This window comes from Pelobates fuscus, chromosome 4 (genome assembly GCF_036172605.1).
Source record: "Pelobates fuscus isolate aPelFus1 chromosome 4, aPelFus1.pri, whole genome shotgun sequence".
NCBI classification, from domain to species: domain Eukaryota; kingdom Metazoa; phylum Chordata; class Amphibia; order Anura; family Pelobatidae; genus Pelobates; species Pelobates fuscus.
Window position 1 is genome coordinate 292,088,434 of NC_086320.1, and position 15,357 is coordinate 292,103,790.

Sequence of the window (15,357 nt, forward strand, 5' to 3'; positions counted from 1 at the left end):
GTTTTTTTTTATAATCACCTCTGCATTCTTTATCTTATTATGATTCCATCAGGACCAACCATTGCCGGTACTGTAAATCATTTTAACTAGGAAATAAGGAAACGTTAACATTATAGGCTAACAGCCTGCATTCCCACTCAAAATAACTTTATTTCCCACTGGATTAAAACAGTTTTATTTTTTCCTTATTGTGTTTGACACTGATCACACACTATGTAATGTTGTACACACAGCGTTCTATGACAGAACACCGGCTTTCCAGTACAACACCTGTCAGAGCTGCACCTCCGACTAAACACAGCGAACAATCTCGGTAACAGCGCCACCTGGAGGATCCACCGATAACCGCTCTTGCAACGAAAAGTATTTCGCCCACGTTGTTGTTCCCGGAAGTAGACGTCCTTGTACCGGGGAGTGGCGCTGTGACCCTAAGAAGGTTACAGGCATGCTTACTGCTACCCGGTACACTGTGTGTCCAGCCAGAGAATTGTCTTATTAATAGGAATAACAACGTGTAGTTTGTGTTTTCCTCATGGAGTCTAACCAAGAGGGTAAGCCCTGCCATTCATTGTGGTTTATTTAATAACATCCATTCACATATAAATGTAAAGTGATGATGGTCCTTCCAGTGTAGCCTGTGTATACCATCATCACTGCAGCAACTTCCCATTTCCATATTGTGGTTATTGCATGAGAGACAGCTTTGCTTACGTGAGGGGTTTATTGACTAAACAGTGACTTGTGGTGTATTTAAAACTACATTACAAAATTTAAGCGCAGAAATTGTTGGGTATGGGAGATTCATTTTGACTGTTTCCCATCATGACTCTTGATCTAAATGTTGTAAATGCTTAGTTCACTATTTAGTAGTTAACCCCAGTTTTTCCCAGTTCACTGCCCTGTACTCACTGTATTATAGGTTTCAGATTAATGACGTGAAGGTCATATGGGTGCCTGCAATTTTACACTTGCGTTATGCTAATACATGCATCCCAAGTTTCCCTCTTTAGTTGGGACAGTCCTTATTTTGCACCCAGTTCCATCAGTCCCTCTTATTTTCCCAATATCTCTTTTCCAAGAGTTCCATGTTGTTGGTGTATTTGAGTGTGTAACAGAGCTCCTCAGTAATAATATTCACAGAAATGTGTCCTTAAGCTACAAAAATATGTTTAGGAATCAGTCAAATAAAAATTTAGATTAATAATTAGTAAGTCACCCTTAAGGACCAAACTTCTGGAATAAAATGAAATCATGACATGTCACACATGTCATGTGTCCTTAAGGGGTTAAAGGACCACTGTAGTATGTTTTCCTGGCTCTATAGGGTCCTTGGGTCCCCCTTGCCCTCTGGGTCCTCTTCCTGCTGGGCTGTAGGGGGAGGAAGGGGTTTATCCCTTACCTTTTTTGGGGGCTCTCCTCCTCCTTTCCCGTCATCGTCTGAATGCGCATGCGCGGCACGAGCCGCACGCGCATTCAGCCAGTCTCATAGGAAAGCATTCTCAATGCTTTCCTATGGATGCTGGCGTCTTCTCACTGAAAATCACAGTAAGAAACGCGGAAGCGCCTCTAGCAGCTGTCAATGAGACAGCCACTAGAGGCTGGATTAACCCATTTGTAAACATAGCAGTTTCTCTGAAACTGCTATGTTTATAGCAGGCAGGGTTAATCCTAGAGGGACCTGGCACCCAGATCACTTCATTAACCCCTTAAGGACCAAACCTCTGGAATAAAAGGGAATTGTGACATGTCATGTGTCCTTAAGGGGTTAAGCTGAAGTGGTCTGGGTGCCTATAGTGGTCCTTTAAACTTTCTCAGAACGGCCCTGTTCTGGTCAGACCCCCACTCATACCCCTAAAATAAAAGCGACCTCTTTCGGACGTATGCGAATCGCAATAAAAGAAAAAGCAGGAAAAAAAACATTAGATGCATGTTCTTTTTTCTTTTTTTTTTATTATATTTTATAGCATGGGTCAGCAACCTATGGCACATGAGGTGTTTTTGTACAGCACACGAGTTTGCCAGACCCAAACAGGCTGAGGGGATTTGTGAATCTCCCCTTGATCACCCAGTAAGACTTTTTCAGATGTCTCCTAGTAGCAGTAGCAACAGGCACAATTCACTCTTGGCAATGCTGGGAGGAAGTTCTAACAGCGTTTGTGAAAGAGAAAATGCTCACTTGGAGAGTAGCCCTTTGAAGCTCCTGCCCTTGCCCTATACATGGCTAGCCTGGACCCCATTATGCGTGTATGTGGGCTGTGTATCAGGATATGTGTGTGAATTTGGGCTGTGTATAGGGGGCTGCTTGTGGAATTGTCTGAATATGCCGCCTACAAAGCAGCCGCAGCACCAATACATAACAAAAGCAACATGCACACCAGTTTAAAAAAAATAGGACCTGAATACCAAGGGATTTAAGACCAATGGTTTAGATTAATATAATTTGTTTGTGCAGGATTAAAACCTGAAGCAGCTACAATAGGCTGTGATTGTTGGAGGTGACTATTATTGCTGTCCAAGGTTGGATCGCTTAGGACTGGTAGTGTGGGTTTTGTATGGCTGGGCTTTAAGATTTTTTTTCTTCTCAGTTTCTGTCTGTTTGGCTTAGCAGAAATTGGCCGGGTTAATCACTAAAGTGAGAATTTAAAGTACATTTCAAATGTAAGGCCACAGTAGCTGAATTGGAAGCATAGATGACTTAGAGAATTTTACCATTTTGGTTAATTTGACCATAAATTTGAAATTCAGTTTGAATTCTCACTTTAGTGAATAACCCTGTGAGAGTTTGGCACATAAACAGTATTTGCACCATACCCAATTCAATAAGCTTTCTAGTGGTTATGTTGCTTAAAGGACCACTGTAGTGGAAGGAAAACAAGCTCGGTTTCCTGGCACTATAGGGTCTTTAGGTCGCCCCACCCTCAGGGTCCCACTCCCGCAGGGCTGAAGTGGTTAAAACACTTGCCTTTCTCCAGCGCCGGGCTCCCTCTGCGCTTAGGAACCCTCCTCCTCCTGCCTACGTCAGCACTGAATGCGCATGTGAGGCCAGAGCCGCACGCGCATTCAAACCGCCCGTAGGAAATCATTTCTCAATGCTTTCCTATGGATGTCCAGCGTTTTCTCACTGTGATTTCACAGTGAGAAGCGCGGAAGTGCCTCTAGCGGCTGTCAGTGACACAGCCACTAGAGGCTGGATTAACCCTAGCTGCAGGGTTAACACTAGAGGGACCTGGCACCCATACCACTTCATTGAGCTATAGTGGTCCTTTAACGTGCCCCTTTAACTCTCAAACATACCAGTTGTGACCTCACAATATGGCACCACTAAAGTGTAGAGCAGACATAAGCAACCTTTGGCACTCTAGATATTCTGGACTACACATCCCATAATGCTTTGCCGGCATTACGGGTGTAAGAGCCTTTTGGGGGATGTAGTACAAAACATCTGGAGAGCTGTAGGTTGCCTATCCCTAGTGTAGAATATTTGGGCCTTTCTGCACTCATTCTGTTAGTGGGTTTGCATCACTGTCCTTTGTCCTGTAAAGCTACGACTGGTGTCTGACATTTGGGCCTCTGGTCTCAATACTGAAATTGGAGAAAACCGTGCACTGAAAAAGAGGTGGGATAGAGCACTGGGGTTACTGATGGACAGGGAATCCATAGAAGTGGGCCAAATGTCACTGGGAAAAAGTTTGTGACCTGTCTTCACCTGTCATGATGGGGAATGTGCTAGTTTGGTTATGTTATCTGTTATAGTCTATTGGTTCCAAATGTTTTTAGACCAAGGCACTTTAATAAGACAGTTTAGTTTTTTTTCATGCCACACCTTTTTTCTTTTTCTTTTTACCTTCATCAGTAAATTATAAATGTCACATTTACTTGAAGTCTTACTAGAGAAATATGCATACTTTTAGCCAAATTGACTAATTAGTTTTAATTGCCAGATGGGATCTCCATTTTAATGCTGACAGTTAAAACAAAACGCATTTTAGGAACTGCATTCAGTGTATTCTAGCTGTGAAGTCAAAGCGTTCTTGGCACCCTTCGATGTAGCTGTAGGCATTGGTCTATTGCCCAAAATGTGTAGGTAGAGCTTTATTAAAGAGATGTAAGCCATACTACAAAAGGAGAAACAAGTTTGTAGGATAAGTTGACTCGCGGTGCATCTAAAAAAAATTCAGCAAAGACCAAGCAACTGACCAATAAAAGGTATTTTGAAATTTAAAGTCCTCAGCACACGGCAATATGTAGGTGAAATGGATGTTTATTCAGCTTTTGAACAAGCAGGCTAGGCAGTCTGCTTGTTGATCGTTGAATACAGTTCAGTTTCACCTACATATTGCTGTTTGCTGAGGACTTCATCTTTTTTATTTAGGCAACTAAAATATAGGAGTTGTTTGGTGTGCTCTCTGCCACCTCACTATCATTAAAAAGCATTGACAGGTATGGATATCTGCTAGATACAATGTATCAAATTTCCTTGTGTAAGTTGCTTAGTCTATCTAGGAAATACAATTCCTGTCATTTTTTATTTCTATGGGTGGTTTCAATTCGCAAAATTTTCTTTGGTCATTTAGGTTGTACGTTTCCATGAATAGGGCTTTATATTCCTACTCTGTTTGCTTGTCTGCTATTTTATCTCTGTCTGTTTTACTTGTACCACTTGTACCCATGTACTGCACTGCACAATGTGTTTGTTTGTTATAAATACAAAGTGTAATAATAAATAACTGATTATATAAGGTAACTAGTATGTACAATTTTCAAGTTACTTTTACTTGGTTGTAGAAACATTTAAAGGGACACTATAGGCAGTCAGACCACTTCATCTAATTGAAGTGTTCTGGGCGCAGTGTCCCAGTCCTACTTACCGTATATACTCGAGTATAAGTCGAGTTTTTCAGCACATTTTTTGTGCTGAAAAACCCTCACTCGACTTATACTCGAGTTAATGTCGGTATTATGGCAACTTACATTGCCATAATACAGACAAGGACCGCCGGGCTCATTACAAGCCCGGCGGTCCTGTTGGGGGGCTGGCAGAGAGCATTAACTTACCTTCCTGCAGCTCCTGTCAGCTCCCTTCTCCTCCGTGCAGCTCCTCTGTCAGCTCCCACTGTAAGTCTCGCGAGAGCCGCGGGGTCACCGCGGCTCTCGCGAGACTTACAGTGGGAGCTGACAGAGGAGCTGCACGGAGGAGAAGGGAGCTGACAGGAGCTGCAGGAAGGTAAGTAACCGCTCACTGTCAGCCCCCCCTCCTACACAGCCCATACACTGGGCCACCAGGGAGTGAGAGCCCCCCTCCCTGGCAAGCTAACAAGCAGGGAGGGGGGACGAAAATTAAATCAAATATTAAAAAAAATACAATAAAAAATATTAAAATAAAAAAAACTTAAAATATTAAAATAAATAAATTATAATAAAAATGCCCTCCTCCCACCCAGTACACACACACACACACACACACTCTGCATTCTACACACACTCTGCATTATATACACACACACACTCATACAAACAATCTGCATTCTACACACACTCATACAAACACACACTCATACAAACACACACTCATACAAACACACACTCATACAAACACACACTCTGCATTAATATACACACACACTCATACAAACAATCTGCATTCTACACACACTCATACAAACACACACTCTGCATTAATATACACACACACTCATACAAACAATCTGCATTCTACACACACTCATACAAACACACACTCTGCATTATATACACACACACTCATACAAACAATCTGCATTCTACACACACTCATACAAACACACTCATACAAACACACACTCTGCATTAATATACACACACACTCATACAAACAATCTGCATTCTACACACACTCATACAAACACACACACACTCATACAAACACACACTCATACAAACACACACTCTGCATTAATATACACACACACTCATACAAACAATCTGCATTCTACACACACTCATACAAACACACACACTCTGCATTATATACACACACACTCATACAAACAATCTGCATTCTACACACACTCATACAAACACACACACACTGCATTATATACACACAGTGTGTGCGTATATAATGCAGAGTGTGTGTGTGTTTGTATAAGTGTGTGTGTAGAATGCAGATTGTTTGTATGAGTGTGTGTGTGTGTATAATGCAGAGTGTGTTTGTATGAGTGTGTATATAGTTCTAAAAATCACAGAATTTCATAGCCCCAAGTTTTACCCTCGACTTATCCATGAGGCATAGCATATTTCACAATTGTTGGTCACAAAACTGCCCTCGACTTATACATGAGATCGACTTATACACGAGTATATACGGTAGTCCTGCAATGTAAATCATTTCAGTTTTTTAGAAACTGCAATTACATTGCAGGAGTAAGACTGCCTCTAGTGGCTGTTAATCAGACAGCCACTAGAGACACTTCCTGGTTGATAACTGACTTTTGGTCGCCTGATGCTAGATGTCCAGTGTCAGTAAAATACCCATAGGAACTTTGAAGCAATACTTTCCCACGAGGAGGGCCTAATGTGCTTGTGGGACATTGGCACTGGAATCTGGTAAGTGTCATGATTACAGAATGATCCAGCACGTAGAATTGTGTAACACAGAGGACCGATAGGTAACGTATACCGGACCTTAGAATGGCCGGACTAACGTACCAAAGAAAAGTCAGGAATAGCCAAGGTCAGGGGACACAGAAAGAGACACAACGATAAGGAAAAGCCAAGAGTCAGGGATGCCAGAAAACAGGCAAGTCAAAAACAATGCCAAAGTCAAATAACCAGAATCAATAACGCGCTCTCGGACAACCACAAGGGAAACCACGACAGGACACTGAAGAGGTGAACTGGGCCTAAATACCCCTCCTCTGGATCTGATTGGTTGTAACCGGCCTTTGACCCCAAAGGCAGTTACCAGGTTCCTATTTGCATGATTGCTGCTCAGCACAAACCCTCCTGTGGATTGATTGCTGCTCGGCACAACTTTTCCTGTCAGGACAGTAAATGCCATTAATCAAATTTTGATGTGCAGATGAATACGTGACAATAAGTGACTACTAGGGATCGAACGATTATCGGTCTGGACGATATTATCGGACGATTTTTGGTTATTATATAACAGGACCGCCGGGCTTTTTACAAGCCCGGCGGTCCTGGGGGGACCCGCAGCAAGCGTTTACTTACCTCCCAGCAGCTCCCCAGTGTAAGTCTCGCGAGACCCGCTGCCTTCAGAGCGTTGCCACGGGTTATCTAAAAACCGTTCAAATGTATTAATACCACAACTGGGAGCGAACTTAAAACCTTTATTCAAATCTTGTATATGTGAGTCAGTTAAAATTTTATTAGATACATTAAAAAGTCTAACATTCTGTCCTTTTTCTTTAAGATTTATCTCTTCCATATTTTCTCTTGCCTCCTTTTATCGTCTTTTTTTGTTTTCTACTTCCCCCTCTTCTAGTTCCCTGTATCTTTTTATTGGGGTATATATCTGTGACAAACTCCACTTCCCACGTGAGTTTGTCACAAGCTCCTGGAGGAGCTTGCTTGTCAGCCTCCTGACCACAGACTATGGGCCCTGCAGGGAAACCTGTAAAAGACTACTGAGGTTGACCGACCGTTAGCACTGATTTCATGGAACTATTTTGGGCATGGGACCATGCGTGCGGTCGGTCAAAACAATGACTTCCAGGAACCCCTGAACCGATCTGGGTAATTTTTGGATATGTTAGTCACCCAGATCGGGGCTATCAGGGGTTATAACTTTTGTGGGGTTTCCATGGGTTTTGGGAGTACTTTCAGGGTACTTTTAAAAAGTATGTTTTTCTGTGCTTGGAGATAATTTGATTAGATTAGTACAGTTCCTGATTCAATTATCACCCAGTCGTGGTGTCAGGCGGTCCGTCACAATATCTTTCCCTTTCTCTCTGTCTTCCGGGATAAATCCTGATCTAAAAAAGGATTTTGCTTTTCTAAATTCCTTAGTTTTTCAAACCGATTAAAAAGAGAAATTTTGGGGGTTTGCTGATTTCCTTTTTTAACATTACCTCCTTTCTTTCCTACACCAGAAGGTTTCCTAAATTTTACTTCCGTCCATTCATAATTTTATTTTCTATTATTTCTAAATATATCTGGACTTCTATTTTTAAAAGAAGTAAAATCTTGTTTCTGAATGTCTGGTTTGGTTTGTTTTTTCTCTGGTTTAGAATACATCTGTGACGTCTTACTATTAATGTTCTTTTTATAATTTTGATTTTTTTTTTTTAAGTATTCTTTGGAATTAGTTTTTTTTAGAAGGTCTGACATTTGCTTTTTTTTTATAACCTTTCTGATCTCTCTCTAAGTTTCTATTTTTTACTCTAATTACCAACACCTCTATATCATTTTTTGTTAATCATTAGTCTGGTGAGGTTTTCAAATTCTTCCATACCATAGAAAGGTTCAACTTGAGTCTGGATCTTTTTTATACTCTCATCTAACTGGTGGAGAGTCAGGGTTCTTTGTTCTATAATCATTCCCACCATAGGTGTTGAGAAGGAATCAAGTGCCCCATTCCAGTTACCGTATTTATCGGTGTATAACACGCACCTCATTTTAAGAAGGAAATTCCAGGAAATTTCCCCCCCTCCCATAGTATTCCCCAACCCCCTCATCCCATAGTGTCCCCCCCCCCTTTCCATAGTATTCTCCACCCCCTCCCATAGTATTCTCCACCCCCTCCCATAGTGTTCCCCCCTCATCCCATAGTGTTCCCCCCCTCATCCCATAGTGTTCCCCCCCTCATCCCATAGTGTTCCCCCCCTCATCCCATAGTGTTCCCCCCCTCATCCCATAGTGTTCCCCCCCTCATCCCATAGTGTTCCCCCCCTCATCCCATAGTGTTCCCCCCCTCATCCCATAGTGTTCCCCCCCTCATCCCATAGTGTTCCCCCCCCTCATCCCATAGTGTTCCCCCCCCTCATCCCATAGTGTCCCCCCCTCATCCCATAGTGTCCCCCCCCTCATCCCATAGTGTCCCCCCCTCATCCCATAGTGTCCCCCCCTCATCCCATAGTGTTCCCCCCCCCTCATCCCATAGTGTTCCCCCCCCCTCATCCCATAGTGTTCCCCCCTCATCCCATAGTGTTCCCCCCCTCATCCCATAGTGTTCCCCCCCTCATCCCATAGTGTCCCCCCCCCTCATCCCATAGTGTTCCCCCCCCTCATCCCATAGTGTTCCCCCCCTCATCCCATAGTGTCCCCCCCCCTCATCCCATAGTGTTCCCCCCCCTCATCCCATAGTGTTCCCCCCTTCATCCCATAGTGTTCCCCCCCCCCTCATCCCATAGTGTTCCCCCCCATCCCATAGTGTTCCCCCCCTCATCCCATAGTGTTCCCCCCTCATCCCATAGTGTTCCCCCCCATCCCATAGTGTTCCCCCCCTCATCCCATAGTGTTCCCCCCCTCATCCCATAGTGTTCCCCCCCTCATCCCATAGTGTTCCCCCCTCATCCCATAGTGTTCCCCCCCTCATCCCATAGTGTTCCCCCCCTCATCCCATAGTGTTCCCCCCCTCATCCCATAGTGTTCCCCCCCTCATCCCATAGTGTTCCCCCCCTCATCCCATAGTGTTCCCCCCTCATCCCATAGTGTTCCCCCCCTCATCCCATAGTGTTCCCCCCCTCATCCCATAGTGTTCCCCCCCTCATCCCATAGTGTTCCCCCCCTCATCCCATAGTGTTCCCCCCCATCCCATAGTGTTCCCCCATCCCATAGTGTTCCCCCCCATCCCATAGTGTTCCCCCCTCATCCCATAGTGTTCCCCCCCTCATCCCATAGTGTTCCCCCCCTCATCCCATAGTGTTCCCCCCCTCATCCCATAGTGTTCCCCCCCTCATCCCATAGTGTTCCCCCCCTCATCCCATAGTGTTCCCCCCCTCATCCCATAGTGTTCCCCCCCTCATCCCATAGTGCCCCCCCCCTCATCCCATAGTGTTCCCCCCCTCATCCCATAGTGTTCCCCCCTCATCCCATAGTGTTCCCCCCTCATCCCATAGTGTTCCCCCCCTCATCCCATAGTGTCCCCCCCTCATCCCATAGTGTTCCCCCCCCTCATCCCATAGTGTTCCTCCCCTCATCCCATAGTGTTCCCCCCCCATCCCATAGTGTTCCCCCCCATATCCCATAGTGTTCCCCCCCATATCCCATAGTGTTCCCCCCCCCTCATCCCATAGTGTTCCCCCCCTCATCCCATAGTGTCCCCCCCTCATCCCATAGTGTCCCCCCCTCATCCCATAGTGTCCCCCCCTCATCCCATAGTGTCCCCCCCTCATCCCATAGTGTTCCCCCCCTCATCCCATAGTGTTCCCCCCCTCATCCCATAGTGTTCCCCCCCTCATCCCATAGTGTCCCCCCCTCATCCCATAGTGTCCCCCCCCTCATCCCATAGTGTTCCCCCCCTCATCCCATAGTGTTCCCCCCCTCATCCCATAGTGTTCCCCCCTCATCCCATAGTGTCCCCCCCATCCCACAGTGTCCCCCCCATCCCATAGTGTCCCCCCTCATCCCATAGTATTCTCCCCCCCATAGTGTTCTCCCCTCCCCCTCCCATAGTGTTCTATCACCCCCCATAGTGTTCTATCACCCCCCATAGTGTTCTATCACCCCCCATAGTGTTCTATCACCCCCCATAGTGTTCTATCACCCCCCATAGTGTTCTCTCCCCCCCTCCCATAGTATTCTCTCCCCCCCTCCCATAGTATTCTCTCCCCCCCTCCCATAGTATTCTCTCCCCCCCTCCCATAGTATTCTCTCCCCCCCTCCCATAGTATTCTCTCCCCCCCTCCCATAGTATTCTCTCCCCCCCTCCCATAGTATTCTCTCCCCCCCTCCCATAGTATTCTCTCCCCCCCTCCCATAGTATTCTCCCCCCCCCCCTCCCATAGTGTCCTCTAGTGCACTTTCCCTTGTCCCATAAAGAAAATTATATTTTTATAGATACCGTATTTATCGGCGTATAACACGCACTTTTTCTCCCTGAAAATAGGGGGGAAATCGTGGGTGCGTGTTATACGCCGATATCCCATAATTACTTACCTGATGCAAAAGGGTAATAAGCGCTCTCTTCTCAAGGGTGAGCAGCAGTTCACCAACAAGGTGTTCCCTCTACCTTGTGATAAATGGACAGATAAAATAGAAAGGTGAACAGCGCTAAAGATCAGAAATTGTACATACGTCTAGTAGAAATACTGGCCAGCGGAGTAACTTAAATAAAAGGAGAAACAAAGATACAAATAATGGTACAGTATGTATGAACGATATAATTCCACAAGAACAAAGGTGTTATATTCACACTCACACTTTGAGGAGCTATATCAGCTCGGTGTTAAGAGCTTGGACTGAATAATCCCAGTCTATGGATTTCTTGAGGTTCCAGATCGTTGGTGAGTTTATAGGTGTAAGTATTCGTTATATGAAAAACAAGAGTAAAATACGCCACATGGTCTAGTACGTAAATATAAAATATTGTAGTAAGAGTAGATGATCCTACTTACATATACTAGAGCAACGACCTGCTCTAGTTTGGAGAATTTCAGGTGGAATAATCCCCACCTCGGGATATAGTGGACCCAGGTATAGCAGCAAAGCAGTATTAAATAGGAAGGAGGACAAAAAAAATGACTGGATGGTTTAAAAATTATATATACTTTAATACAATAAGTAAAAAGTGAATAATACACTATAAAACCAGTCCTGTATAAAAGTCCAAAATTCTTCCTCACTTGACGCGTTTCGCCGAAGCTTTCTCAAAAGTGAATGCTTGCTGCTTGGGGTCCTTGAGATTATATACCTTCTCTGATGATGAAAATCGATTCTGCTGTGCATATTTCCTAATTTCCTGTTTTCAGCAAGATAGCATAGACAGGAAGTTCTCCGGACGCCATCTTGGATGTGGGCAATTTATGGGAAAGTTCAAAAATAGGAATCAAAGGTATACAATAACATAATAACATATTGGATCAGATAGAAACTTGAATAATTACAGATATGGGCACACATAGGGTATATGATAGTGGAAATCGATTCTATTATGTGTATTTCCTCATTTCCGGTTTCCAGCAAGATAGCATAGACAGGAAGTTCTCCGGACGCCATCTTGGATGTGGGCAATTTGTGGGAAAATTCAAAAATAGAGATCAGAGGTATACCATAACATAATAACATATCGGATCAGCTAATAACTTAAACAATTACAGAAATGGATACACAGAGCATATAAGTGATATAAAATATATAATAATAAATTACTTAATAGTGTCATAAACAAAACTATTCCGGCCGCCATTTTGGATGTGGGCTAATGACAGAAATTGAGCTCAAAGGATGCCATATCGGAAAAGGGCATACTTTAAATGGAAAGGGGACATGCATATACAGCTAGAGGTAATATAAATAGTATAAAAACACAGTAGTCTCTGCATGAAAAGGGTGTAAAAGAATTTATAAACACCCATTGAAAGTGGATTATAGAACATAAGTTATAAAAAATGGATTTTACAAAATGAGTTATAAAAAATGAACCAAATCGAATTCTATATTAAGTCCATTTGGGTGGAGGGTATCTAAACGATAGACCCACTCCATTTCTAACTTGCCTATGTTTCTGATGGTATCGCCCCCTCTCCAATGTGGTTTATATTTAGCAATACCCAAGAATTTTCTCCTTTTTTTAAGTTACTCCGCTGGCCAGTATTTCTACTAAACGTATGTACAATTTCTGATCTTTAGCGCTGTTCACCTTTCTATTTTATCCATAATTACTTACCTGTCTTGAAGCGTGGGCCGGCTTCACAGCGTGCACCGCGGTACAGGAACTTGAATTTCAGGTTCTGGTTTCCGGCGGGACTGAAAGGAAGTGTGCACAAGTGTGCACACTTCCTTTCAGTCTCGCCGGAAACCGGAACCTGAAATTGAAGTTCCAGTACTGCGGTGCGCGCTGAACACCCGCCCACGCTTCAAGACAGGTAAGTAATTATGGGATATCGGCGTATAACACGCACCCACGATTTCCCCCCTATTTTCAGGGAGAAAAAGTGCGTGTTATACGCCGATAAATACGGTGTCTATAAAAATATAATTTTCTTTGTCAAAAGTGGGAAGCTTAAAAGGCCTCTAGATTTAATTTGGAGGCTAATGTACTTTTCTAGGGTACAAATCTCTCACTTAATCTTCATCTCTCTGATTAAAAGTTTTTAAATTGTTTGGCATATGGTATCTAGATCATTGCTTAAGAGAATATCTACATTTTTATCATTTTCTTCAATCTCAATTTTTTTTCTCCATATCTTTGTGACACTTTTTCCGTAATTGGAAAATAGACAGATCTCGTTATAATCAATAAAACCTTTAAAGTGACAATAATAACAATAAAAAGGTGATTGTATTGCACTTTTGTGTGGTGGAGTGACCCACATAGGTGATTGTAGCACCTTACTTACTGTTTTAACCAATCCTTATACACTTTGTTTTCAATGTTCTGGTAAGTGCAGCCCTCTTGGTTTCACACACGCAATTACAGTCACACACACACACTCACACACACAGGCAGACAGTCCCACATACAGTTACAGTCATACACAGTTATCTCTTCTTTTTTTTTTTTTTTTTTTTTTTTGCAAAACCAGGGACATTGTGAGCAAAAACTAGGGATCGACCGATTTTCGATTTTACCGATATAATCGGCCGATATTCTGTATTTTCGGCAATATTGGTATCGGCAATATAGCTACCGATATTGCCGATCATACCTTCTAGGACCGCCAGCCTCATTACAATGCCGGCGGTCCTGGGGGGCCATCAGCAAGCAGTTTCTTACCTTGCCTGCAGCTCCATGTCTAAACCTTGCGAGACCCGCGCCCGCGGGGCAGCGAGATTTACACTGGGGAGCTGGAGGCGCTGCTGGCAAGGTAAGAAACTGCTTGCTGCCCGCCCCCCAGGACTTAACAAGCCACCGGACCACCAGGGAATACTATATCCCCCCTCCCTGGTAAGAAGCAGGGAGGGGGGACTAAAAAAAAAAAAACACCATTTAAATATTTTAAAAAATCTAAATAAAAAAATGCCCCTCCATTTTACACAAATTACATCACTACACACACACACACACACACACTCTGCATTACATATACACACACTGCATTGCACACACACTGCATTAGATACACACACACACACACACTGCGTTACATATACACACACTGCATTACATACACACACTGCATTAACTACACAAACACACTGCATTACACACACACTACACACACACTGCATTATACACACACTACATACACACTGCATTATACACACACACACACACTGCATTACATACACACACACACACTGCATTACTTACATGCACACACACACTGCATTACATACACACACTACACAAACACACACACACACTGCATTACATACACACACACACTACACACGCACTACACAAACACACACTGCATTATATACACATTACACAAACACACACACTGCATTATATACACACAATGCATTCACTATACACACTACACAAACACACATTCTGCATTCACTATACACACTACACAAACACACATTCTGCATTCACTATACACACTATACAAACACACATTCTGCATTTACTATACACACTACACAAACACACATTCTGCATTCACTATATATACACACTACACAAACACACATTCTGCATTTACTATACACACTACACAAACACACATTCTGCATTCACTATACACACTACACAAACACACACAGCTCCCCTGTCTAAACACACTTCATCCACTACATGTGGCATGTATATTCTGTGCATTTACCTTTAGGATTAGTTTATTTTTTCAAAATGGTAAATGTACAGAATATCGGCAAGTTATCGACTATCGGCCTGAAAGTTCACAGATTATCGGTATCGGCTCTAAAAAAATCAATATCGGTCGATCCCTAGCAAAAACCTTAGTGCTCTAAGTGCGCTATCAGCAGAATCCACGAATTCCTCATGGTTGAGGCACAGACATTGTGCATGCAATGTGCTATGCATGAAATAAATCTAATTTGCATGTATTTTTATACATATTTTCAATTAATACTTTAAATTTTACCTAATCACTGAGCAATGTCTGTCCTACTGCTAGACTTAATTTAATAATTCAATACTCCGAAAACAAACCGGAAATCATGTAATATTGCAATGGAATATTTATATATATAATGTGTGTGTGTGTGTGTGTGTGTGTGTGTGTATATGTATATATATATGTGTATGTGTTGTAGCAAGCTTCCAATCCACTATTCATTGGG

At 43.2% G+C, this 15,357-nt stretch overlaps 1 protein-coding gene across 1 annotated transcript in view; it reads left to right on the top strand.

The window, feature by feature from the left end:
• Positions 1-400: 400 nt before the first annotated feature.
• Positions 401-15,357, top strand: part of CMC1 (C-X9-C motif containing 1) — a 56,744-nt gene continuing 41,787 nt past the window's right edge. Inside the window, exon 1 of the mRNA XM_063450675.1 lies at positions 401-551. Coding sequence (XP_063306745.1) covers positions 533-551 — 19 coding nt within the window. The 5' untranslated portion in view covers positions 401-532. The remainder of the gene's footprint in view (positions 552-15,357) is intronic.